General features: G+C 35.9%; 1 protein-coding gene across 1 annotated transcript; it reads left to right on the top strand.

Annotated features, from left to right (window-relative positions):
• The first annotated feature begins 1,916 nt into the window (after nucleotides 1-1,916).
• Nucleotides 1,917-26,665, top strand: LOC136150642 (amine sulfotransferase-like). Its single transcript, XM_065911306.1, is given in 8 exon segments — nucleotides 1,917-1,934; nucleotides 1,936-1,983; nucleotides 5,296-5,446; nucleotides 7,480-7,688; nucleotides 14,366-14,492; nucleotides 15,360-15,454; nucleotides 21,595-21,781; nucleotides 26,544-26,665. Coding segments are annotated over 8 exon segments (957 nt in total).

Raw genomic sequence — 26,665 nt, 5'->3', positions numbered from 1 at the left:
TCCCAAGTGAGAAATGGGCCTCTTACCTGCACCCTGAATTCGTATCAATGGGAAAGAACCCAGGAGTCTGGGGGCATGCCAAGAAGTTGGGATAAAAATGGTAATATAGAATATTAGGTTGTCTTTTATTATTTTAGCATAAAGGACAAAAAAATTGGTAATTCTATAATTATAAATAAGTCTATAAACTTATTTCCAGTTTTAGAAATAAGGTATTATCTCACCACTGTGACTTAAGTGTCTGTTCAAAATATTAACTAAAGGCAAAATGGAAGGAAGGGTTTAAGATTCAAATTGTTCCAGAACTGGTCAGATGCAATATTTCAAGGCTGGTTCTGGTGTCCTTTTGACATGTCTCCAAGATTGTTTGTATACCTTCTTTCTTTCTAGCATAATAAGATGATCCATACTCATTTGCATTTTCTTTGCCCCATCTCTGTAATCAGTTATTTCTCCTGATTTCTGTAAATACAGATTGGTATTGAGAAAACAAGAGCTTGGTTTTATTCGCTCACTGCTCTGACTTCTCATAGCTTTTTATGTCCCCCAGCAGACAGACATAGAAAATATAAAATGGTACAGTCTGAGATGATATGAAATAATGCGCTCCCACTTACCTCAAGGGACATAGAAAGAAATGATGAAGTGATTATTTGAAGTGAGGAAGGGAAACCAGTTACTACATCACAACTATATAGGACTTTCTGAATCCTTTCTTCCATTTTGCCATTAGTTAATATTTTGAACAGATAATTATGGTACCATCCAAAACCTTAGAAAGCTAAGATTTCAGTAAGCCTTGGAAAGTTCCATGGAAAAAAAGATTACTAATATTCTCACTTGCTACATGAACCAGATCATTGTTTGGTATAGAAATGAGACAACTAAAACAACGCTTTTGATCACTGATGCAGCACTATTTTTTTTTAAAACTTGTGTTACTGCAGACTAATCTCGAAAGAACGGGGGAAAGATCTCAGAGCATCTCAAAAGACACCTAAAGTATTTAGTTTAATGAAAATTCATGTTATACATTCAGAAATTCTTGACTGAGATATTAATTTTAATAACAATTCTTTTATCATTGATTTTTATTTTTAAGGCTATGCCACTCTCACAAAATGGATTAGTGTTTAGTTTACAAACATTGTAAGAAACCAGATAGATGGAACGTTTAGAAGCTTAACTCCCCCTCATATTAAACACTAGCTCATACCAGTGAAGATTTGTACATTGAAAGGATGAAAAATCTCCTCTAGGATCAAATACTGGGTTTAGTGGAAACCTGAGAATCATTATTGAAGAGCAGCTTATGCAGGTTAGTTAACAGAAGAATGAGTGAAATCTCCAAAGAGATGCTAGCACAGATCTGAGACAAATGTTAATTATGTAGAATATAGAAAAGATGGGCTGAATTTTCTGTAATATCTAATAAAAAAATAAAGAGAGGTGAAATGCCTCATTTAAGTGATGAACAAATCTGGGCACTTTGAAAAATGCACTTAAATACTCAGTGAGTTTATAAGGCTTTTTTTATATTTTCATAGCCAGTTTTACGTGGGGTGATATAAAGAAATGAAGAATGCACATCTGCCCTCTGAGATATATCTACAAGATTTTACTAACCTCCCTTCAGGCCGAACAAAGTTGTTTCTATACCTTTCAAATATTATACATCCTTTTGTGTGTTGTACAGTTTTCAAAGTTAAGTAAATATGACTTACTGGCTACATATATTTCTCTTTAATATCCCCCACAGTTTTGACTACTTTATTGTTTCTGAGAAACCTGATATCCTTTCCCTAATGTCAACATAATCTTAATCTGTTTATCCACACTGGGCTACTAGACGACATGCGAGAACACTACTCATTGGTCAAATCAAACTCTGCAAGGAGTATTTCTTCCTCAGCAATATGTCAATCCCTAACACCCCTAAGGCTGTATCAGAGTGAATCCTGCTTCATCAGTTCACCTCTAACAGTGAGTAGTAACAGGGTAGACTTAGGCTCTTTCAAGTCTTACCCTCTTTTCAGCACCCAAACACATTTAATTTTTTCTCCTCAGTTTTCTGTGTTTTTCCCCCTCTCCTTTTATTTTAGACTTCAGTGCAAGAATAAGGAGAAACAAGATGTCCTTTCTCTCTACTGTCACTTTCTCCTATATTCATCATGAAGGTATATACAAGTCTTGCCAATGCTGAATTCCTGTATGAATCCACCCCATAACCAACTCTTCTCTTGCATCTGTGACAAACAACTCATGATTTTCTCTTAAAGCTGTGCAAAACAGACTGAACTATTAATAGCAAAGAAGTGGTATTCAGAAGGTTTGTGTGGACTGCCTGATACGCTTTCAACTTTTCTTAGCATTCAGTGTCTGGAATCTGTGTTTTCTAAGTGGTTGTTTGGGGCATTGTGGGGTGTCAGGTGGTTTGTGATATTGACTCATTATCATCTTTGCTTGCATTTCAACTATAGTTTCTGTTTATGAACTTCTGCATTTGTCCATGTTATACAGAAAAAATGCTGCCACACCACACTCCACAGTATGAATTCTTCAAGGTTTTTCATGCATCTTTGTGATGCCATGTCAAAATAGCTCTACAGATATTGAAACCATTCTTTGCAGGTTATCATCTATTCTGTTCTCAGTCCTCACTAGTTGAGGTTCTGTGGACTGCAACTTGAGAGAGATAACTACTAGCAGGTTGGTAAAACTCTAACTGAATCTTCAATTGAGAGGCAAATTGTTGCTGTTGTTTACTTACCAAGGCTTGTCCCACTCTTTTGTGACCCCATGGACTATAATGCACCAGGCTTCTCTATCTATGGGATTTCCCAGGCAAGAATGCTGGAGTGGGTTGCCATTTCTTCTCCAGGTGATCTTCACCACCCATGGTTTGAACAAACATCTCCTGCATTGCAGAACAGCATGCCCCAAAGGCTTCTCTGAAAGTTGAGATAAAACATCAATTGAAACAAAGATAGTGAATTAACATTATTTTGATTGTCATTTTTGGAAAGGCTAGTTTGTTAAAATGCAGATTTCCAAGTCATCCTCCCCAGAAATTCTGATTCTGCCAGTCTGAAATACGGCCTACAATATGAAAGCTTGTCCAGACTCCCAGGTGATTCTAATACTCTTCCTTAGAAAACTAAGCCTAACTTTTATCTCCCTTTAATGATAAGGTGGTCTTTCTCAGGTGGTTCAGTGTAAAGAATCTGCATGCAAGGCAGGAGATGCAGGTTCAATCCCTGGGATGGGAATATCCCTTGGAGAAGAAAATGGCCACACACTCCAGAATCCTTGCCTGAAAAACCTCATAGACAGAGGAGCCTGGCAGGCTATAGTCCATTGGGTCACAAGAGTCAGATACCACTTAGTGACTAAACAACAACAGCAGTGATCAAATGAGTTAGATTGTCTGAAAGGATTAAATGTTTCTTTGTGATTAAGAGATATTTGCAAAATTTTTAACAAATTCATTTTCTTGGTGTGCACAGAAATTTTTAAAAAGTACATAACTGAAATATATGCTGGCTCTAAATATAATATTATTAGAACTTCTTGGATTCCCTCATCTATTTAAAAATTAGGAATAGATTTCTTCCTAATAAAGGGCCACTGGACAAGGGCCCTGTCCTTTCCTCACCCAGACCCATCAGCAAATCTTACTGTCTGACAAAAATAATTATTAATAGTAAAGTCTTAGATATAGATTTAAAAATAGAATAGATTTCTCTTTTGGAGCTAATGAAGAAATGTTTGGCAGGCATGATTTTTGAAGATGCATCTTTAGACTGCTTCCAATTTTTGCCATTTTCTTTTTTAGACTTATTTCAGAATTCTGATTCAAAAAGCAAAACAAAACTTCTATTGGAAAATACAATAATTACCAAATAGTATCTTGCAACTATATGAAGGAATATTTCCAATGTAAATCCAATTGGTATTTCTCCCACAGAACATATACCACAATTCATTTGAAAGAGCATATCAGATCCAAGAACCTCAAAAGCTTCTTTCAGGCATAGCAGATTCTTCATGTTCCAGAAGAAAAAGAGAAGTTAAAAGTACATTCATTAAAGAAATGTCTACTTTGAAAACAATGAAAAGCATGTAAAGTGTAAACATATAAGATCATAGGAAACTGTATGATAAAATGTTTAAGACCATGGACTCTGTTGCCAAATTATCTGACATCAAATTGAAAGGTTGTTGCTGAGCTGTGAAAGACGCTGAGATTCTTGGCCTCCAGAGGAGAATTCAAGCTGGGGCCAGCGACAAAGTTTGATTGCTCAGAACTTTTGTGTAATAATGTTTTATTAAAGTATGAGAAAGCTTCTAACACAGACATCAGAAGGGGGCAGAAAGAGTGCCCCCCTGCTAGTCTTTAGCAGTATGTTTTATAGCTATTAGCAGTCAGCTAATTAAAAAAAGGAAATGTCTCAAAACTCAGACAATGGCACCAGGCCCCTCACCCACAACATGCATTCTGAAATAACATTGGCACAGTGTGAGTTGTCCTGGACCATAAAATGATTGCCATGAATCTTGAAGAAAGGCAGGTATCCAAGCAAATACAGTCTCATTAACATGGCTTAAGAGAACATTTGCTTGAGTAAAACATACTGGTTTGTCAAAGTTAGTTCTGAGTCTTAGCCAAGAACTGACTTGAAGACAGAGTCTAGGATAAATAGATAGTTCATTAACATAGCTTAAGATAAACATTTCCATAAGAAAAATGCATTGGTTAGCTCAAGGTTTGAGAAAAGTTAAGTTCAGGTGGAACCAGGTGTCCTCCTTATGTCAACACAGAATTTTAAAAGAAATCTCTTTTTAAAAGAAACTCCTTTTTGAATTTGGATAGAGAAGGGGGAAATATCTAACAATTGTAGTTGGTTTCCTCCTGCTGCTTAAGAGAGAGATTAAAAATGTCTGACACTTGCAGTCTATTTCCTCCGTTTGGAGACCCTGGCCTTTCTGCCTGTTGCCCTCTCAACATCTTGCAGCTCTGGTAACTGGGCCACCTTGAGCCAAATGTTTGAAATCATGATAATATTGCCTTCAAGGCAAGCACTTTAACTTAGTATCTTCCTTACCCCATCTTTAACACAGTGGTAATAACAATATCTCTAGAAACAAAGGGTTCCTCTGAAAATTAAATGATATACTGTATGTAAGCTGGTTTCTCTGGTAAACAAGTTGATCCATATTGAAAATTCAGGAAGTCTTATTCATTATTGTAAATACTAAGAATTTTAATTGCATTCTATCTGTTTTTACTTGTAGGTGATAATTATGGGTGATGAAGACATATATTTATTGAAATTTAAAGGCTATAATTTTGAACGTTCTTTGGTTGATATTGACTTTCTAGAAAATCTAGATGACTTTGAAATTAGAGATGATGATGTCTTCATCATTACATACCCCAAATCTGGTAAGTCTGAGGCATGGCCACCTGTTTCATTCTTCACTCTGATTTGGTAATATGTGTGGACAGATGTACACTTATCCATATTTTGACAGTAGCCCAGCCAACAATTAGGTAACCATTTAGGATCAGAAGAAAAGTTAAACAAATCTCATATCTCTATCTTATAAGGTCATTTAAAATGCTTATATTGTCATCTCTGTTAGCACATATGAAGAAACCAAATAGGAAGTCAATAGGACATACTTAGTAAATGCTGCCCTTGGTCTGAAAATGAAAAAAATACATTAAAAAAGAAAAAAAAAAAAGCAGGATTTTTGTTAGGAGCATATCTCAGTCAGAACTAATTCACGATTTCGAAGTTCTCTAATTGTTTTGTACTTCCATATAATAAGAAACCCCAGTAGCTCAGATGGTAAAGAATCTGCTTGCAATGCAGGATACCTGGGTTCAGTCCCTGGGTTGGGTAAATTCTTTGGAGAAGGAAATGGCAACCTACTCCAGTATTCTTGTATGGAGAATTCCATCAATAGAGGAGCCAGGCGGGCTATAGTCCAGAGGGTCACAGAGAGTTGGACACAGTTGAGCAACTAACACTTTCCATATAACAAGAAAATAAATTTCTCTAGGACAAATTGTCCTCAACATGAAATTTTTACAACTTATTTTTTTTTAAAATATATTGGGCTTCCCTGATAGCTTAGATGGTAAAGAATCTCCCTCAATGTAGGAGACCCGGGTTTGATTCTGGGGGTGGCAAGATCCCCTACAGAAAAGAATGACTACCCACTCCAGTATTCTTGCCTGGAGGATTCCATAGACAGAGGAGCCCAGTGGGCTACAGTCCATGGAGTCCTAAAGAGTCAAACACAATTTTTCATATCAGACAATTTTTTATGTTACACTGTTGAGAACATAAGATGACCGGGGCCACTGAAGCAACGTTGTATGAAGCGAATAATGTTCTCAAAGACACATTGGAATCTAAGTCAATGGAAATAAAAGCTTTCCTGATTTATATGAAAATACTCCAACTCTTTCCTTTACCATCTACTTTGAAATTCATGACCTTGTTTACTTCCCTGAAATAGTAATACATCCATTTACCCCTGGTTTCTTCCACTCTGCCCAACTATTAACACCTCTGATTGGTGATTATTTTTCCTCCCTTAGTTATCAGTGGCATCTCTAGCTTTAGTTCAAACACTGAAGTCTATATCTAGTTTTTCCTTTATCGTTAATTTTTCCCCAAGTATTTTGTCAAGAAATAATAAGTAAGCAAAAAAAATGAAAGAGGTCTTGAGCTCTTAATTCGTCTATTCTTTTAAATGACAAGGCTTCTATATGCAAGACAGCAAAAGAGATACAGATATAAAGGACAGACTCTTTGGCTCTGTGGGAGAAGGCGACGGTGGGATGCTTTGAGTGAATAGCATTGAAACATGTATATTACCATATGTGAAACAGATGACCAGTCCAAGTTCCATGCTTGAAAAGAGCCCTCAAATTGTGCACTGGGGCAACCCTGAGGGGTAGGATGGGGAGGCAGGCGGGAGAGGGGGCTCAGGATGGGGGACACATGTGCACACATGGCTGACTCATGTCAGTGTATGGCAAAAACCACTACAATATTGTAAAGTAACTAGCCTCCAATTAGAATAAATATATTAATTTTTAAAAAAAGATAAGAGATGAAGGAAAGGGAAACAGAGTTAGTCAGAGAAAATTTTGGAAACAGACTTTACTTGAAATAGAGGAAACAGAAAGAGCCGAAGGATGAATCTGTTTCACTACTATTATGGAATCAGAACCCCCACAGCTCTTCAGAGTGAAAAAGGAAGTAAAAGCCCTTGATAACATCTCTAATAATTTTAATGTAAGACACAAACAAACGGAACACTTGGATGAATTCACTGACATCTTTCGGGTGGTAAAAAGAAAGAAAAAGCTCCAAATAATTTTGAGATGGGTGGCATGATTATTGACATTTATTGTTCAAAATTAATTCAAGGTTGAAAACAAGATATATATTTTTACAGGTACCATCTGGACTCAGCAGATATTAAGCTTGATTTACTATGAGGGACATCGTAATAGAACTGAAATTGTGGAAACAATTGACAGAATCCCCTTCCTGGAATACAATCTACACAAAATAGACTATGAGAAGAGACCATCCCCTCGCCTGTTTACCTCGCACCTCCCGTACTATTTAGCACCAAAAGGTCTCAAGAACAAAAAAACTAAAGTATGTCACACAAATAGCTCATGAACCTTTTAAACAAACAAAGATAGTTTCTTTACATAATGTCCTCCCAAACCCACTCATTCACATTCCTTCTAATGTGATGATGATAATCTTTCTGATATTGTTCTTAGTCGCTCAGTCCTGTCTGACTCTTCACAACCCCATGGACTGTATTCCATCAGATTCTCCTGTCCATGGGGATTCTCCAGGCAAGAACACTGGAGTGAGTGGGTTGCCAAGCTCTCCTCCAGGGGATCTTCCCAATCCAGAGAGTGAACCCAGGTCTCCCATGTTGCAGGTGGATTCTTTAGAGTCTGAACCAACAGGGAAGCCCATGAATGCTGGAGAAGCCTATCCCTTCTCCAGGGGACTTTTCTGACCCAGGAATCAAACCAGGGTCTCCTGTACTGCAGGTCGATTCTTTACCACCTGATCTACCAGGGAAGCCCTGGTACCTGCTACACCCCACCAAATAAAAATATTACTTAACACATTAAAGCTGTATTTGAAATTGTAACTATATACATGGATTGGGATCTCACACACATTGTTTGCTGTGTAATTACAAAACATATAGCAAAAATTATTTTGCCATCACATAAAATTCTTTTGTCTTTAACAATTTAGTAGGATTTTATTCTATGACTATATATACAGTATATATGATTGTGAATTGACAAAAAGGTTAAGTTTTAGAAAATGTCTGTACCGTATTGCAATAAGCAGTTTTATAGATCTTCACACTTTTTTTGTTCTGATGAAGTGTTTCCCTAAAAGTGAAAATTTCAGCTTTAGATGCCCAAATTTTTAAATGTTGGTAGGTATTATCTACTTGTCTTATAAAATCTATCACTGACACTTCATCAAATAGTATATAAGAATATTTTTTTCTTTACACACTCATCAAAGAATGAAATTATAAATCTTTGCTAATGTGTTAGGTAAGAACGATCTTATTCTTGAGTAACTGTAGTCCTTTTTTTTAAAAATAAATTTGAGCCCCTTTCTGTTTATTTCTAGGCCTTGAAATATCCTTCATATCCTTTGCCTATCTTTCTTAAAATTTGTCTTTATTTACTGTTTGCTTGAAGCATCTATATGGGGTAAAAATTGTTCCACTTTAAGAGTTTACCTTTTAAACTTGTTGAATGATTTTAATTTCATGTAACCAACTTAACAATCTTTCCTTCATAGTATCTTGCTGTTGAGTTTTGTTAATAAACACTTCCCAGCCAGAAAGATTGTGTAAATACTTTCCAGTTTTCCTGTTTTTATTTTTTATATTTAATTATAAATTATATTGGATATCACAGGTGATTTAAAATATGCTTATTGCATAATAATTGCAATGGGATTGGCCAATTGATCCAATATGCTTTTAGCATTTAGTCTTTCCCTACTGTTTTCAAGTCTACATTTTGATATACTATTTCTATATTTCCATCCTCTGATTATTCATTCCTCATTCCAAAAATTAATAGATATATTTAATATGTGCCCATTCTTCACTGTTTTGAATGATGTAACTGATAAGGACAATCCCATGAAGTATATTCTTTAATATGTTAATTTCCCAATAATATTTAGATACTGATTAGCATTAATAAAATAAGATTAAGTCTGAGAAAATCATTATCATTGCTCTTTTCCAACAACTGCTGTTTTCCATCCAGCAATATTCTATTGCTCTTTATTTATCAGATGTCTGGGCTTCCCAGGCAGCTCAGTGGTAGAGAATCTATCAGCGAAGTAGCAGATGAGGGTTATATACCTGGGTTGGGAAGATCCCTTGGAGAAGGAAATGACAAACCTCTCCAGTATTCTTGCCTGGAGAATCCCCATGGACAGAGAAGCCTGGCAGGCTGCAATCCCTCGGATCGCAAAAGTGCCCGGACATGACTCAGCAACTAAACAAAAACAACATTTCTGTCCACCACGAGTGTTGTGATGCTCTTTGTATGCTTCCTATATTTTTTTCCCTGGATTACCAGTTTTTGGTTTAAATTTTACATAAGTAATTAATTGGTTTTCATTATTGCCTTCTCTATTTAGCTATTACTGTTATAAAGTAAATGATACTGATCTGGTTACACTATTATATTTGGCTCCACAAATCTCTTCATTTGTTTTATTAATTTGCCCTATATTCTCTGAAATACATTTTATTTTAAAATCATGATATATTCTATGTTTCTCTGCTTTTCAATATTTGCACTTCCTTCTTTTCTGTTTCAGGACTTAAAAATCTGTAGAAGAAAAATAGCATATTGAGGTGATGAGAAATATTATGTCCTTGACTGACATTTTTTAGTATACTTTTCTTGATTTTGTTTTCTGTTGCAATGATTTTGAGGTACACAATGCTGAGGAATACTTTCCCCCCCTTTCTCAGTACTCTTGAAATTTGAATTTTGTTCTTCAAACAGTTCTAATCACTTAAAAGTCCTTTTTTGGCACCCTATAGGTACAACATTCCCTCTTTCCCACCTTTAAACTAAAGCAAAAAGTAACTGATTAGATATTTACTAATATTTTATTTCTGAGATAAATCTTACATTTTTATATTATTGTATTTTATTAACATTCTGCTAGAAGAGTTTTATTTATTTTTTCAGGAAATTTTTTCTGTAATTATTTTTAAAATAGACAGTTTTCTATGATATTGAAAGATATTTGATTTTAATATCACTATAAGTCAGTTTGTAAGACAAATTTTGAAGCTTTTAAAATTTGGTTAGTTTTTCAAGTATTTTAAAATTACAAATAAGAAGAATATTTTGAAGATTTAATTAAATTCCACTACAATATGTCTCATACTGATAGCTCTATAGTTCTAAAGCATTTTCCCTTTTTCAGTTTAATTTATTTATTTACCTTCCCCTAAATCATTAGTATAATTTTACTTTCAAAATAAATTATCATCCTTTCATCTATATTTCAAAACTTGGAAAAAACTGCAGCATATACTTTCATAAACTAATGAATATTTATCTAATTCTATGGTTACATCTTATCATTCATTAATAACAGTGAAAATTTTTAGGTTCTTTCCTTTGTACTTTTTTCAGACTATGGACATTTTCTTATTATATTTCTTTTTTTTGCTGTAAAGAACTAAAAGTTTTAAACATAATTTAATATTCTCCACTTCATTGATTTTTGCTTTGATTTTAACTTTTTCTCATATTTTGTTTGAACATATTTTTGTCATGTGGTATCCAATATTTATTTGTTAAATATGGACATTTTAAAATGATGAATATCAATTTCAGCATTGCTATGGGTATAATGTTGTTAGCATCAAAGTAACCTATCTTTTCATTTTTATTTTCTCATTGGTTCAAATTATTCTGAAGAATTTTTATTTTCAAATAAAAGGTTTATAAATATTTATAAAACTAAAATTGTTTTTCAGTGTTGATAATTAATATTATGGAAGAGTAATTATGGAATCAGGTAATGGTATAGTAAGAATTCTAAGTTTTGAAATTCATTAAGAAGTTTTATGGCCAATTACATGTAGATCAATTTTTCAATACATTCCATGACTACATGAGAAAATAATGTATATTCTCTGCTTGGGGCACCAGAAATTGAAAGTGTTAGTCATTCAGCTGTGTCCAACTCTTTGTGGCCTCATGGACTGTAGCGTGCCAGGCTCCTCTGTTCCTGGAATTCTCCAGGCATGAATACTAGAATGGGTAGCCATTCCTTGTCCAGGGGATCTTCCTGGCCTAGGGATCAAACCCAGGTCTCTTGCCTTGCAGGCAGATTCTTTATCATCTGAACTACCTTGGGATACTAACACAAACATATAAAATAAATTTTTCTAAATAATATTATAAATTTATTATGTTAATCCTTTATGCTTATGTCTGAAGATAAGTGTGTAAATTTTCATGATTGTTACTAAATTGAAATCTTTACAGAGTTTCTAGACATTGTGCTATTAACATTTTTCTATTAATGCAGTATACAGATTCCTATTCTGTTAGTCATTAGAACCAATTTTTTTATCATCCTATTAAAATATTTGGCTTTAACTTCTACTTAGCTATATATTATCAATTGTTTTCCCTTTCCCTGAGATTTTGACATGTCTTTTCTTGTTCTTTATTTTCAATATTATTTTTGACTGCTGTATAATTTTGTATGTTATGTAAGTAATTCTATGAGACTCACACTTTTCCTTCATTGAATACTTAGGTTATTCCATTATTCTGTTATTAGAGCTTGCCATGTTACATTACATTTTTGAGCATGTCCTGTGGTGCACGTCAGCATGAACTTCCCTAAGCACCCAAGAATAGAATTGCAAAGCCACAAAGGACAAAAATATTCAACTTCATAAAATGACGCTATTTTTCTCAAACAAAGTTATTGCAGGATAAACAGTGAAAACTACAAAATATGAGTTTTTATTTTTCTTTTAGTATTTTTTTTCTATTGGATTTCCTAATTTTATCAATTTGGTGATTATAAGATGCTATCTAAAATGGATCTTAATTTCCATTTATTTAATCAATAATGAAATTAAGCAGGTTTTGAAAACTTTATTGCCCACAGTTATTTCTTATTCAGTGAAATTATTATCATTTTTGTCAGTATTTTTATGTTACCTTTTTCATAGAGATTTGTATTCGTATCTTCTGTTTTATTTTGTTGTTGTTGTTGTTCAGTCTATAAGTCATGTCCGACTCTGTGGGACCCCATGGACTGCAGCATGCCAGGCTTCTCTGTCCTTCACTATCTCCTGGAAGTTACTCAAACTCATGTCCATTGAGTCGGTGATGCTGGCCAATCATCTTCTCCCCTGTCGTTTCCTTCCTCTTTTTTCCTTGAATCTTTCTCAGTATCGGGGTCTTTCACAATGAGTAGGCTCTTTGCATCAAGTGGCCAACATATTGTCCCTTCAGTTTCAGCATCAGTGCTTCTGATGAGTTCAGAGTTGATTTCCTCTAGAAATGATTGGCTTGATCTCCTTGCAGTCCAAGGGACTCTCAAGGGTCTTCTCCAGCACCACAATTGGAAAGCATCAATTCTTTGGTGCTCAGCCTTCTTTATGGCCCAACTCTCCCATCCATACATGACTATTGGGAAAAACATAGCTTTGACTATATGGAACTTTGTCAGCAAAGTGAACTCTCTGCTTTCTACACTGTCTAGGTTTGTCATAGCTTTCCTTCCAAGGAGCAAGCATCTTTTAATTTTGTGGCTGCAGTCATCATCCACAGTGATTCTGGAGCCCAAGAAAATAAGATCTGTCACTGTTTGCACTTCTTCCCCACTATTTGCTGTGAAGTGATGGGACTAGATGTCATGATTTTAGTTTTTGAATGTTGAGTTTTAAGTTAGCATTTTCACTCTCCTCTTTCACCCTCATCAAGAAGGCTCTTTAGTTCCTCTTTGCTTGCTGCCGTTAGAGTGGTATCATCTGCATATTTGAAGTTGTTGATATTTCTCCCAGCAATCTTGATTCCAGTTTGTGATTCATCCAGCCCAGCATTTTGTATGATGTACTCTGCATAGAGGGCTTCCTAGGTAGCGCTAGTGGTAAAGAACCCACCTGCCAATGCAGGAGACATAAGAAAAGTGAGTTCGATCCCTGAGTCGGGACAATCCCCTGGAGGAGGGCTCACAACCCGCTGGAGAATCCCATGAACAGAGGAGTCTGGTGGGCTACAGTCCGTGGGTTGCAGTGAGACAGACATGATTGAAGTGACTTAGCACACAAGCACTCTGCATAGAGGTTAAATAAGCAGGGTAACAACACACAGCCTTGATGTACTCCTTTTCAATTTTGAACAATCCATTGTTCCATGTATGCTCTCTGCCTTTTCTGAATCCAGCTTGTACATCTGGAAGTTCTTGGTTCACATACTGCTGAAGCCTAATTGCAGGATTTTGAGCATTACCTTGGTAGCATGTGAAGTGAATGCAATTGTATGATAGTTTGAACATAATTCTGGATACTAATCTATTCTTGGCATCTGTGCTGCACTTATATTTTCTTGCTTTTTGTAAAGCTTTGGTACATTTTGATGAACAGCATTCTTATTTTAATGGAGTCTGATTGATCCATTTATATGTATTTCTGAATGGGAATATTTTCCTGTTTGAAAAATAGTTTCTTTACACAAGGTCAGTAATACGTTCTTTATCTTTTTAGACTCTAAAAATTTGCTTTCAAAGTTAAATCGTTTATCCTTTTGTAAATATGTTTCTATACATTGTGTGAAGTAGAATCCATTTTTTAAACACGGATTATTATTTACCCAACATCATCTGTTAAGTAGATTTTCCTTTTCTCACTGATCTTCAATGCTACATTGTATATCAAATATCACTGTATATCAAATATCACTTAATGCTCACAGAGGGTAAATGGAACCTCTTTTACAGAAGGTAATTTGCAAACTTAATCAACCTTACAATAAATAATTTCAGTTTTAGAAATTAGTCCTATATGCGCAAACAAGTGAAAATTCATAAGAATAAAGATTTTATTCCCATGATCCTTTTGATAGAAAAAACCTTGAGAACAAGTTAGTTTCTGTCAGTAGTAGCCTGGATAAAATAAATTACTTTGCATTCATATAATGAAATAGTAAGTAGGTATTAAAAAATCTGTAAAGATAACCCAGAATTGTTCAAATTGTTCATTATTCCCTCTGCAGATAATTTACATCTACAGGAACCCCAAGGATGTTTTGACCTCATTTTTTCATTTTTCTAATTTGGTGATTAAATTAGAAGCTTCAAGTAGCATAGGACATTTCATGGAAAAGTTTCTAGATGGAAAAGGTAACTATGAATTTATTTATCAAGCAACATGTTTATGAGGCCGTGTTGTCATTTAGCCAAATTCTCAAACCAAGAGAACATATTTAGTGAGAAGAGAAGGCTAATCATAATATGCTCAATATACACAAGTGGTTGGTATTGGCTATCTACATGCCACCCTATAGGTTTTTTTTTTTTTTTTTAACTAGGACCACCTATACTGAGAATTGTCAAGGCTATACAGTATATAAGAGAATCTTTGACCAGGGAATAATAGAACCAGAAAAGGTCTAGATCCAAAGCTCATTCCAGAGTAGCTAATCTAGGTGTTGTTTTGTGCTCTGTGATGGTCCTGGGGTAGACCTGATCCGGCAGCTGTGGGATTCTCGTTCCAGCACTGAGAAAGATAGATTGATGCAAGCGATTTGTGGAATGTGGGAAGCGGGATTTCTCACATTAGAAGTTTATATTCATGTGCTGGTTTGTAGGTAAATAAAGTTGTTATCCACAGATCTTTAAATCGACAATAATAGGAAAAATAAAAATGTATGTTTTCAGGTGAAGGAGGCAGAAGAAGGAAGGGAGTGATCTTAACAAAATCTTACTTCTTAACTAATCTTAGTTCTTACCTAAGAATTTAGTTCTTCAAGATTCTTTTTTCTCTCCATTGCTGCTTTCCTACAAAAATAGAATAACTTGCAAAAGCAGTTTTCTATTAAAATGGTGCAACTGTTTCCCACAACTCCACTTTTTAAAAGATAGCATAGATGTCCTGTGGTTTGGAGCTTGGTTTGCCTTTTGAGGATTCTTGAACAGAAAAGACAGACTATAGCTTGTTAAATAATAAGTGTGACATCTTTACCTGCTAACTTATTAATTTTCTCACAGTGATAGGAAGCCTTTGGTTTGATCACATCAGAGGCTGGTATGAGCATAGACATGACTTCAATATCCTGTTCATGATGTATGAGGAGATGAAGAAGGTAAGAGAAGAAAGTTATTTTTAAATTCCTTCTTAGAAATTCCTTCTTAAAAGGTTTCAATGAACCACATTCTCCTACTTATCTTTTTGTGGTTGACTTAAAAAATGCACTATGTAAAAGCTGTGAGTTAAGTTTTATTTGGGGCAAAATGAGGGCTGCAGCCCAGAAGACAGCACCTCAGACAGCTCTGAGAAACTGCTCCAAAGACTCAGGAGGGAAGGTTGGTATATGTGTGATTTTGGTGAAGGGGGATACATGCAATCGAGCACATGTTTTCCCAGAAGGTTTCTTCTAGTCTTGTGGAGCTTTTTCTATCCACGGGAACAGTCGTCATCATGCAGGATTTTTAGTGGTTTTCTAGATATGAAAAGATATAAGAACTGGGCTCATAAAATCAGCTCCTGAAAATATCTAACTACCTGAAGACCTATCCTGCCAGAAATGAGTGCCTCATTTCTGGTCTCCAACTGAACTCCTTTCAGGGGGTGTTGAAGGTCAGCAGCTGCAACAGCTCATGATTTAATCCTTGTAGAAGTAGATGGCAAGTGTCAATTTGTAGTTGACAGTATCTATCTACTTTTCAGGGTTATTTTTTTCTTGGAGGGAAGGGGTTTAATTTTCTGCTGCTCATTCATTACTGGCCTTCGATGGTCTCTTCTCACTGTACCCACTCCTCATTTTTGACTCCTCTTCATATAACCATCTGTCACAATAAAGGCATACTCAACTGTGTAGAGCACTCATACTTTAAAATAGAGAAAGGGCAGTAGGCATCACAGAGGTGAAGAGCTACTAAAATAGGGCTAATTAACTGAGGTGAATGTGTGCTCTGTGATGCAAGCGCTTCCTGTTTTTTTTTTTAAGAAAAATTTGAAACCAGCCTTTCTGCATAATCTCATAATGTTTATTCTTTGTCATTCAATTAAAGGTGTCTTAAAATATTGCATAAACCAAATAGAACACGTTTAAGTTCACTATTTTGTAATCTGTGATTGATATGTTCATTCACTAAGACATCATTTCTTCACTCATTTCATCAAAAATTATTGAATGCCTAAAATGTGACAGACAGTAAATTATGAGAAAAAGAGAAGTGAACCTTTTATTTGCACAGTTTGTCATCTAACAGGAAAGACAGGTATTCCCAAGCAAATATAAATAATTAAAAACTATGATAAGTAATATTAAGAAAAACCGCCGATTTCATAGAAGTATATAGAAGAGGATCTGGTATCATCAAAGGTGATAGGCAGTGTTTTCTGAAAAAAAGTAACCTGAAAACTGCTAATAAAAAGCTAATAAATATGTATCAACAAAAAAGAGAGGCGGAAAAAGGAAGCCAGAGAATGTGCAAATTTTCTGACGCATTAAAGTGGATGAAAAATGAAGGAAGAAGAACAGGCAAAGTGAAAGTATTAAAAGATTGAGAAGTCAGTAAGAGTCAAGCTGCTGAAAGACTGTAATAAATGATGATGATTTGTTTCACCTTAAAGGCAGTAAGAAGTCTTTTAAGAATCACAAAAAGGAGTGTTATGTAATGCAATTAATATTTTTAGAATATCATTCCCTGTTGTGGATTGAAAAAGATGGTAGTGAATACAGGCAAATTAGTTAGAACTAGTGTGATAACCCACTGAACACCAGTGATGCTTTGGGTTTGAATGGTCACTCTGAGACTGGAGAAACTGCGGAGTTTTAACACATATGTTTACAGTCAAAAGGAAAGGGATTATATACAGGAAAAAAGAAAAAGGGAGAAATATTAAGATGCTTTCTATATTCTGGCTCATATACCTGTGTTGACAATGATGTAATTAATTTACTGTTTAAGGAACACTGAACCAGGGTAAAGCTAAGAGAAGATTGAGATTTGTTTTGACATGGAGTTTAAGATGATTTAGAAGTATCCAAGAAGATATTTGAAAATTAGGGGAACATACATTTCAAAGAGGTTTGCTCTAAAATTATCGATGATATTAATTTGGACATCACTATATAGACTATAGTTGAAATCATGATTATGCTTAAAATTGAGAGTGAAGAGGAAAAGGTCAGAAAAAGAGGAGGAAAAGAGAAACAAAGAAAGAGAGTGTATGGGAGAAAAACAAGGGGGACGAGTACTATTTCTGAGAGAATTTAAAACATAACTTTTGGGTAGAAAGGGTGAGCCCATGAAGGACACTGAAAAGGAACTCTCAGAGAGGAAGGGAGAAAAAAGTTGTGTGTGCTGACAGAAGCCAAGCAGGTGTGTCAAGAAACCTTTTTAAGACTTTTTAACCTGTCAGGGCTGAGAAGTCAAGTGAAAATGAAAGTTTAAAATATCCATCAAATCTAATTATGTGAAGTCTAGAGTGCAGCAGAGTAAACTGGGTTGGAGGGGTTGGGGTTAAATTGATGAATCCCAGATGTGTAACACTGGCACAGACACATATATTAATATATTGCAACTGTCTTCTATATACCTATTTTTATAGCTAATATTTGAACTTCCAAAAAATCCTGCCCCCAGTAGAATTATCATCTCCCAACAGAAGTTGCCTGTTCTCTCATGAAATATACTTTATCTCATGATCAAAGTCAGAAACTAGCCTTCATGCTTGATATATCCTTCTCCCTTGCCTCTTAATTTCACTAGTTAGTTAATGTCTGAATTCTGTCTCTGATTCCTTTGTGGAAAATGCAAACATATCAACCTATATAGCCCCTTCCATGGTCCAGATCACCATTATCTTTGCTTAGCTTCTGTAGCAACTCATCTAACTGATTTGTCTATTTGCAGTTCTCAGCCCATCTCCATTTATTCTCTCTTCTTCAATCCGTGTTATCATCTTAAAATGCAAATGTGTTCCCTTCCTTATTTTTATATTTGAGCTGTTCCATAAGAATGTGATCACAAAAATATATTCATAAACAACAGATTTTGCTGAAAATGTGGATATAGAAGACACTGAGTAAGCTATGCAAAATCCTGGAGTATTTGTCTGCTCTGTCATCAGTATACTGTCACCAGGTATCAATTTTATCTTACCTTCCACCAAACTGCCCATTGTTTATATATTTTTGCTCTAGTTTTTTCATCAGCCTTTCAAACATATATTTTTTTCACCATATCTTGGGGAGAAACTCTTAACTTTCTCTCTCCAGGAAAATAGATTTGGTCAGCTCAAGTTTCTGCTTTAAAGCCCTTTCTAAAATAGAATCCCTATGTAGCTCAAGCAATTATGTACCATCACTATTGATGCAGATTTTGAGGTCTTGTTTGTCTATTACTCCCCTTGAATATTTTTTGATAATTTGAGCTAATACAATTTATGTCTATTCTTTGATTGGAATTGACAAGTCCATATAGATTATCACAAAGCACTTTGAAGATTTCTCACAGAGCTGAAGGTGGTATTCTTAACTATATAATGTCTATACAACTGTAGAAAATGTTGAAACATTTTCTAGATACTCGTGAAGTGTATCGAAGTATGTAGCTTAAATGAAGGCAGAAGTAGCTATGTTGTTTGGAGATTCATAACTAAATTATAAAATTATAAGTAAAATCAAAGAAGTAGTTATATAAATAAGGATAGTGGTTATTTGGGGGCAGTAACTGCTATCCTTATTTATATAACTACTTCTTTTCTGCCCCTATTCCCATATCACTGTCTCTCTATTCTTCTGCCTATAATATATGAGTAAACTTAATCACCAAGGTCTTCATTTCTATTCATGAATTGGGATCTACTAATTTATTCATATAGTAAAATATATCAGAATTGCCTTTCTTTTGAAGGGTGAATGATGTTTCATTGCATCTATGTATTTTGTTTATACATTCATCCATTGACAGAGACATGGATGACTTCCACTTCCTGGCAATTGTAAATAATGCTATTCCCATGAGAGTACATATATCTGTTCCTCATCTTCATTTCTTTTGCATGTATGCCCACAAGTGGACTTGCTGGATATGGACTTTAATTTTTTGAGGACTTTGAAAGAGGAAGTCTAATGCCTTTATATGTGATATTCTCATTCAAGACTCTATTGGATATCTAATACCCCTTGAGATTCCATTTGAATTTTACAATGAATTTTTCACTGTGTAAAAATATCATTGGGATATTGATAGGGATTGCACTGAATCTGTGAATCACTTTTGGTGGTATTAACATCTTGACATTATTAAATTTTCCAGTTCATGACCATGAGATGTTGTTCTAGTCAACTTTCTAAAATATTTTCCAGAACACAAATATTTCATCACATTGATTAAGCTTATTCCTAGTATCTTATCAATTTTGAAACAATTGAAATTAGAATTATTTTGCTATAATTTAGCCTTTTGGCGAAGAAAATGGAAACCCACCCCAGTATTATTGCCTGGAAAATCCCATGGACAGAGGAGCCTGGTAGGCTACAGTTCATGGGGTTGCAAAGAGTCGAACTGAGCAACTTCACTTTCACTTTTAGCTTTTGGATTGTTCATTGTTAGTGTATAGAAATATGAGTTTTGCATGTTGGCTTTGTATCCTGCAACTTTGCTCAAATTGTTTATTAGTTCTAGCAAGGTTTTGTGTGTGTGTGTGTGTAGAATCTTTAGGATTTTTCTAGGTATGAAATCATGTTCTTGTGAACAATTTTCCTTTCCAATTTAGATGCCTTTTATTAATATTTGTTTATTTTTTCCTAACTGTTCTGGCTAGGACATCCAGTACTATGTTGAAAAGTGGGGAGAAGTGTTGAAGTGGACAGAATGAGCATCTTTGCCTTGTTCCTGATTTAGTAGAAAATCTTTGAGTCTTTCACCATTAAGTGTGATGTTAGCAGTAGGTACTTTATATAGAGCTTTTTCTTGTTGAGATAGTTTCCTTTAATTCTTCATTTGTTGAGTGTTTTTGAATCATGAAAACTTGTTGGATATTGTCAAATGCTATTTTTGCAATAAGTGATGTGATCATGTGGTCTTTCCCTTCATTCTGTTTATGTGATATTACACTAAAGAATTTTCTTAGTTTGAACTATCCTGCATGCCAGGAGTAAATACAATTTTATTATGGTTTTTAATCTTTTAAATATGTTGTTGAATTTATTATTAATTTGTTGAGGAATTTTGCACCCTATGTTTCATAAGTGATTTTGGTCTTTAGCTTTTTCTTACACCGTTTTTCTGGCTTTTGTACCAAAGTAATTCTTGCTTAAATGAATGCTTTTGGAAATCTTTCATACTCTTCAATTTTTTGGAAGAATATGAAGAGAACTGGTGTTAGTACTTTGTTAAATATTAAGTAGAAGTCACCAGGAAAGCCATCAAAATAGGTTTTTCTTTGTATTCAGTTAGTTGCTTTATTCATTCACTTATGAATTATGGACTCCCGGGGGCTTCCCAGTTGGTGACAGCAATAGAGAATCTCGCTGCCAATGCAAGAGAAGCAAGATACGCGATTTTGATCCCTGTGTCAGGAAGATCCCCTGAAGTAGGTAATGGCAACCCACTCTGCTATTCTTGTCTGGAAAATCCCATGAACAGAGGAGCAGGTGGGTTGCAATCCATGGGGTTGCAAAGAGTTGGACATGACTGAGAGGCTGGGCACACACACGACAAACACAGAGGAATAGTCTGACCTGATAACACACTGCAGAACTTGGTCATTTCTGAAATGCATGCATGTGTGCACGCCATCACCTCAGTCGTGTCGGACTCTTTGCAACCCTCTGGGCTATAGCCCACCAGGCTCCTCTGTCTATGGGATTCTCCAGACAAGAATACCTGAGAGGGTTGCCATGCCCTCCTCCAGGGGATCTTCCCGACCCAGGGGTCGAACCCCTGTCTCACACGTCTCCGGCACTGGCAGGCAGGTTCTTTGCCACTGGGGTCACCTGGGGAGCCCTCTGAAGTGTACATAATAAGTCTCAAAGTGTTGCTTGAATGAGTGACTGAAGTTGAGCTCTCCTTATAAAATCAAATGATAGGAAACTAACAAAGCTGACATCATCACTCAGTTTAAAAGATTGAATGTTACAGATTTTAGCCAAACTTTGGACTTAGAAAAAGCCCAAGCACTCTCAGTTTTCTAAAATGTGGTAAAGATGGTGGGCTATAACTCAGGTGTTCCTTATAGAATGAACAGTTTCTCATACGATTCTTTCAGGATCTCAGAAGTTCTGTGCTGAAAATCAGCAGTTTTCTTGAGAAAGAACTGAGTGAAGAGGATCTGGATGCTGTTGTGAATCAGGCTACATTTCAGAACATGAAGCTTGATCCTCAAGCTAATTATGATAGTATTCTGAAAAATGAAGTCGGGACGAGAACAAACGAGGGACACTTCCTGCGCAAAGGTGGGTTAAGTGAGTAATAGAAGCAAAAGTGTTGAGACTTGTCTTGAGTCCTTGGCTGCTAGATTAAGTTAAAAGTGGCCTGCAACATGTCTCTCCAAGAATCACCACTGAAGCCAAACAGAGAATCAATGATCCTAACTAAGATGAACCTGAAAATTATCCCAGGAAACAGAACACAACTTCAGTACCTGACTAATAAATATTAGGTTCCTTCTTTCTAGACCATATGACCCTAATTTTTAAAATTTGTTTAAAAGTCTTACCGAAAGGCAAAAGATATGTGTCCAGGAGAGCTCCAATTCTTGGTTTACCTTATTGCTCTTTAGAACATTCTAGACAGAAGGTTAATATGTATTTTGTTTTGAGAAGGATTTTTATATCATTACTTTCCCCTCAAGTTCATTATTCTTCATTGTAAAAAGTGGATTAATACCTCATTAACCCAATCTGCTATGAATTCTATCATCTAACAATATGAATAATTTTTTTTAATGCTCCATTAAGTTACCAGGGGTTGCTAAGAATAAATATATTTTCTCCTGATACTCCTTAATTTCAATTTTTTCATTTCATCTTTTTAATGTACATTATTCTAAAACATAATTTGCACTTATCTACATCACTAGACTCATATTTTATCCTAATATATTCATTAGAGCACTAAGACAATAGACACTGATTAAATTTTAATTATGTAAAGATCTTATTAAAATTACCATGGATACCAATATTTTAGAAAGTCATTGCTTCCTCTTTGTCCCATTTATTATCAATTTTCACTTCTCGTTGCTCAACTAGATCTGATATAAAGTATTTCTCATACCCATGTAACTAACTTACTGCCAAATGACCATAATATTTACAAAATAAATTCTGATAACTAAAGATGACAGTTTATTCATCTTTATTACATAATTGAATTAATGTTGGTTTCAAACTTCCATCAAGTGAAACTTTTGTATTAATGACAGCCCTTGGCACCCTCTGTTCCTTGAATTTATGACTTGAAAATCTATTTGTAATGGTTCCTCTTTCCATGGGATGCTCCAGGCAAAAATACTAGAGTGGCTTGCCATGCCCTCCTCCAGGGGATCTTGCTGACCCAGGGATCAAACCCCAGTCTGTGTGTCTCCTACACTGGCAGGCGGGATACAGTTTATTTACAATATTATATTAGTTTCAGTTGTACAGCATAGTTCAGTTCAGTTGCTCAGTTGTGTCTGACTCTTTGTGACCCACAGACTGCCCATGCCAGGCTTTCCTGTCCATCAGCAACTTCTGGAGTTTACTCAGACCCCCTGTCCATTGAGTCAGTGATGCCATCCAATCATCTCATTCTCTGCCATCCCCTTCTCCTCCCGCCTTCATCTTTCCCAGCATCAGGGTCTTTTGTAATGAATTGGTTCTTTGCATCAGGTGGCCAAAGTATTGAAGTTTCAGCTTCAACATCAGTTCTTCCAATGAATATTCAGGACTGATTTCCTTTAGGATGGACTGGATAGATCTCTGTGCCATACAAGGGACTCTCAAGAGTCTTCTCCAACACCACAGTTCAAAAGCATCAATTCTTTGGCTCTCAGCTTTCTTTATAGTCCAACTAGATGGACCTTTGTTGACAAAGTAATGTCTCTGCTTTTTAATATGCTGTCTAGGCTGGTCATAACTTTTCTTTCAAGGAGCAAGTATCTTTTAATTTTATGGTTGCACTCACGACGTGAAGTGATTTTGGAGCCCAAAAAAATAAAGTCTGACACTGTTTCCACTGTTTCCCCATCTATTTGCCATGAAGTGATGGGACCAGATGCCATGATCTTAGTTTTCTGAATGTTGAGTTGGAAGCCAACTTTTTCACTCTTCTCTTTCACTTTCAAGAGGATCTTTAGTGCTTCTTTGCTATCTGCCATAAGCGTTGTGTCATCTGCGTATCTGAGGTTATTGATATTTCTCCCAGCAATCTTGATTCCAACTTGTGCTTCTTCCAGTCCAGCATTCCCGCATGACATACTCTGCATATAAGTTAAATAAGCAGAGTGACAGTATACAGCCTTGATATACTCCTTCCCAATTTGGAACCAATCTGTTGTTCCACGTCTAGTTCTAATTGCTGCTTCCTGACTCGCATACAGATTTCTCAAGAGACAGGTCAGTTGGTCTGGTATTCTCATCTCTTTTAAGATTTTCCAGTTTGTTGTGATCCACATAGTAAAAGGCTTTGGCATAGTCAATAAAACAGAACTACATGTTTTTCTGGAACTCTCTTACTTTTTCGGTGATGCAACGGATTTTGGCAATTTGATCTCTGGTTCCTCTCCTTTTCTAAATCCAACTTGAACATTTGGGAGTTCATAGTTCACATACTGTTGAAGTCTAGCTTGGAGAATTTTGAGCATTACTTTGCTAGCGTGTGAGATGAATGCAATTCTGCGGTAGTTTGAGCATTCTTTGGCATTGCCTTTCTTTGGGATTAGAATAAAAACTGACCATTTCCAGTCCTGTGGCCACTGCTGAGTTTTCCCATTTTGCTGGCATATTGAGTACAGCACTTTCACAGCATCATCTTTTAGGATTTGAAATAGCTCAACTGCAATTCCATCATCTCCACTAGCTTTGTTCACAGTGATGTTTTCTAAGGCCCACTTGACTTCACATTCCAGGATGTCTGGCTCTAGGTGAGTGATCACACCATCATGATTATCTGGATCATGAAGAGAGTTTTTGTCTTGTTCTTCTGTGTATTCTTGCCACCTCTTCTTAATATCTTCTGCTTCTGTTAGGTCCATACCACTTGTGTCCTTTATCGATCCCATCTTTGCATGAAATATTCGCTTGATATCTCTAATTTTCTTGAAGAGATCTCTAGTGTTTCCTATTCTATTGTTTCCTCTATTTGTCTGTATTGATCACTGAGGGAGAAGGCTTTCGTATCTCTCCTTGCTATTCTATGGAACTCTGCATTCAAATGGATATATCTGTCCTTTTCTCCTTTGCCTTTCTCTTCTCTTCTTTTCACAGCTATTTGTACGGCCTCCTCAGACAGCCATTTTGCCTTTTTGCATTTCTTTTTCTTGGAGATGGTCTTGATTCCTGTCTCCTGTACAAGTCACGAACCTCCATCCATAGTTCTTCAGGCACTCTGTCTATCAGATCTGATCTCTTGAATCTATTTGTCCCTACCACTATATAACACAAGGGATTTTATTTAGGTCATACCTGAATCATCTAGTGGTTTTCCCTGCTTTCCTCAATTTTAGTCTGAATTTGGCAATAAGGAGTTCATGATCTGAGCCACAGTCATCTCCCGGTCTTGTTTTTGCTGACTGTATAGAGCTCCTCCATCTTTGGCTGCAAAAATATAATCAATCTGATTTCGGTGTCGAGTATCTGCTGATGTTCATGTGTAGAGTCTTCTCTTGGGTTGTTGGAAGAGGGTGTTTGCTATGACCAGTGCGTTCTCTCGGCAAAATTCTATTAGCTTTTGCTCTGCTTCATTCTGTACTCCAAGGCCAAATTTGCCTGTTACTCCAGGTATTTCTTGACTTCCTACTTTTACATTCCAGCCCCCTATAATGCAAAAGACATCTTTTTTTTGGTGTTAGTTCTAGAAGGTCTTGTAAGTCTTCATAGAACCGTTCAACTTCAGCTTCTTCAGCATTACTGGTCAGGGCATAGACTTGGATTACCGTAATATTGAATGGTTTGCATCGGAAATAAACAGAGATCATTCTGTCGTTTTTGAGATTGTATCCAAGTACTGCATTTCGGACTCTTTTTCCGACTATGATGGCTACTCAATCATACATGTACAGCATAGTGATTCACTATTTTTGGAGGTTATACTCCATTATAAATTATTACAATGTACTTGCTATGATTCCCTGTGTTATACAATGTATCCTTGTTGTTTATCTACTTTATGCTGGAATCCTGGAGCTCAGAGTTCTCCAGCCTCTCTAACTGTCCCAGTGGTTTTCCAACCAGCCCAAGTCTGAGATGCCCAGATCATGGCTCAGTCTGTTCACTCCCCCGTATCTGCTCACGTGATCTCTCTTTCCCTCCGAGTCTCTCCCAAGGGTCAGAGGTCCTGACCTGATCACCCTTCTTCCCTTCATACATGTGCTACATGTGTAACTTTCTGATAGTCCTGGTTTTCCAGGAGTCTGACTGCCCGTTTCTAGGTAGAATTCTTTCTGTGAGAAAGAATCAGTGAGAAGCAACGTTTCAATGAGAATTCTTCCACACGAAGGTAGATTTTTGATATGTTCTTGGGGAGAGGTGAAGTTCAATTCCTTTTGCTCACCATCTTGATCTCTCTTCTACTTAAAAATCTTTGAGTCTCTCTCTTTTTTTTTTTTTTGCAACTTTAAAGATGAAGAAAATACTTACTTTGAAGGGTATCATTAAGAACTACATTATGTGATATAATAGATGTGGTTTGCCAAGTATGGTGTGTGGAACTTTGTAAGATATATTTAAATATTCTAATCTCTTTGCATATTTAGCTTTATTTTTCCTTCTTAAGAAAGTTCTATATTACTGGTAGTGGATAATGAAAGTATAAGATAAGGAAGTAGATGATAGCTCTATTTTCTGGGCTACCATGTCTTAAGTGTGTTTTTAGCTCAACCATGTATAAGAAAAAGTGAGGCATCAAATTCCACAGAAAACATATCTCCTTGTGAAGATAATAAAGTGGACTGAAGGACGCTTTTGCCCCAGCAGTGCTACTCCTCACCCTGGGCTGTCCGTGTGTTTATCCCACTAGGTACCATTGGAGACTGGAAGCATCACTTGACAGTGGAGCAAAATGAGCGATTTGACAGAGTATTCCAAAGGAAGATGAAAGATTTTCCCTTGAAGTTCATCTGGGAAATAGATGAGGAGTAG

This window comes from Muntiacus reevesi, chromosome 19 (assembly GCF_963930625.1).
Source record: "Muntiacus reevesi chromosome 19, mMunRee1.1, whole genome shotgun sequence".
In the NCBI taxonomy this organism is placed as follows: Eukaryota; Metazoa; Chordata; class Mammalia; order Artiodactyla; family Cervidae; genus Muntiacus; species Muntiacus reevesi.
Note: the sequence above shows the minus strand (reverse complement) of the source record. Positions and strands in the feature narration are given on the sequence as shown.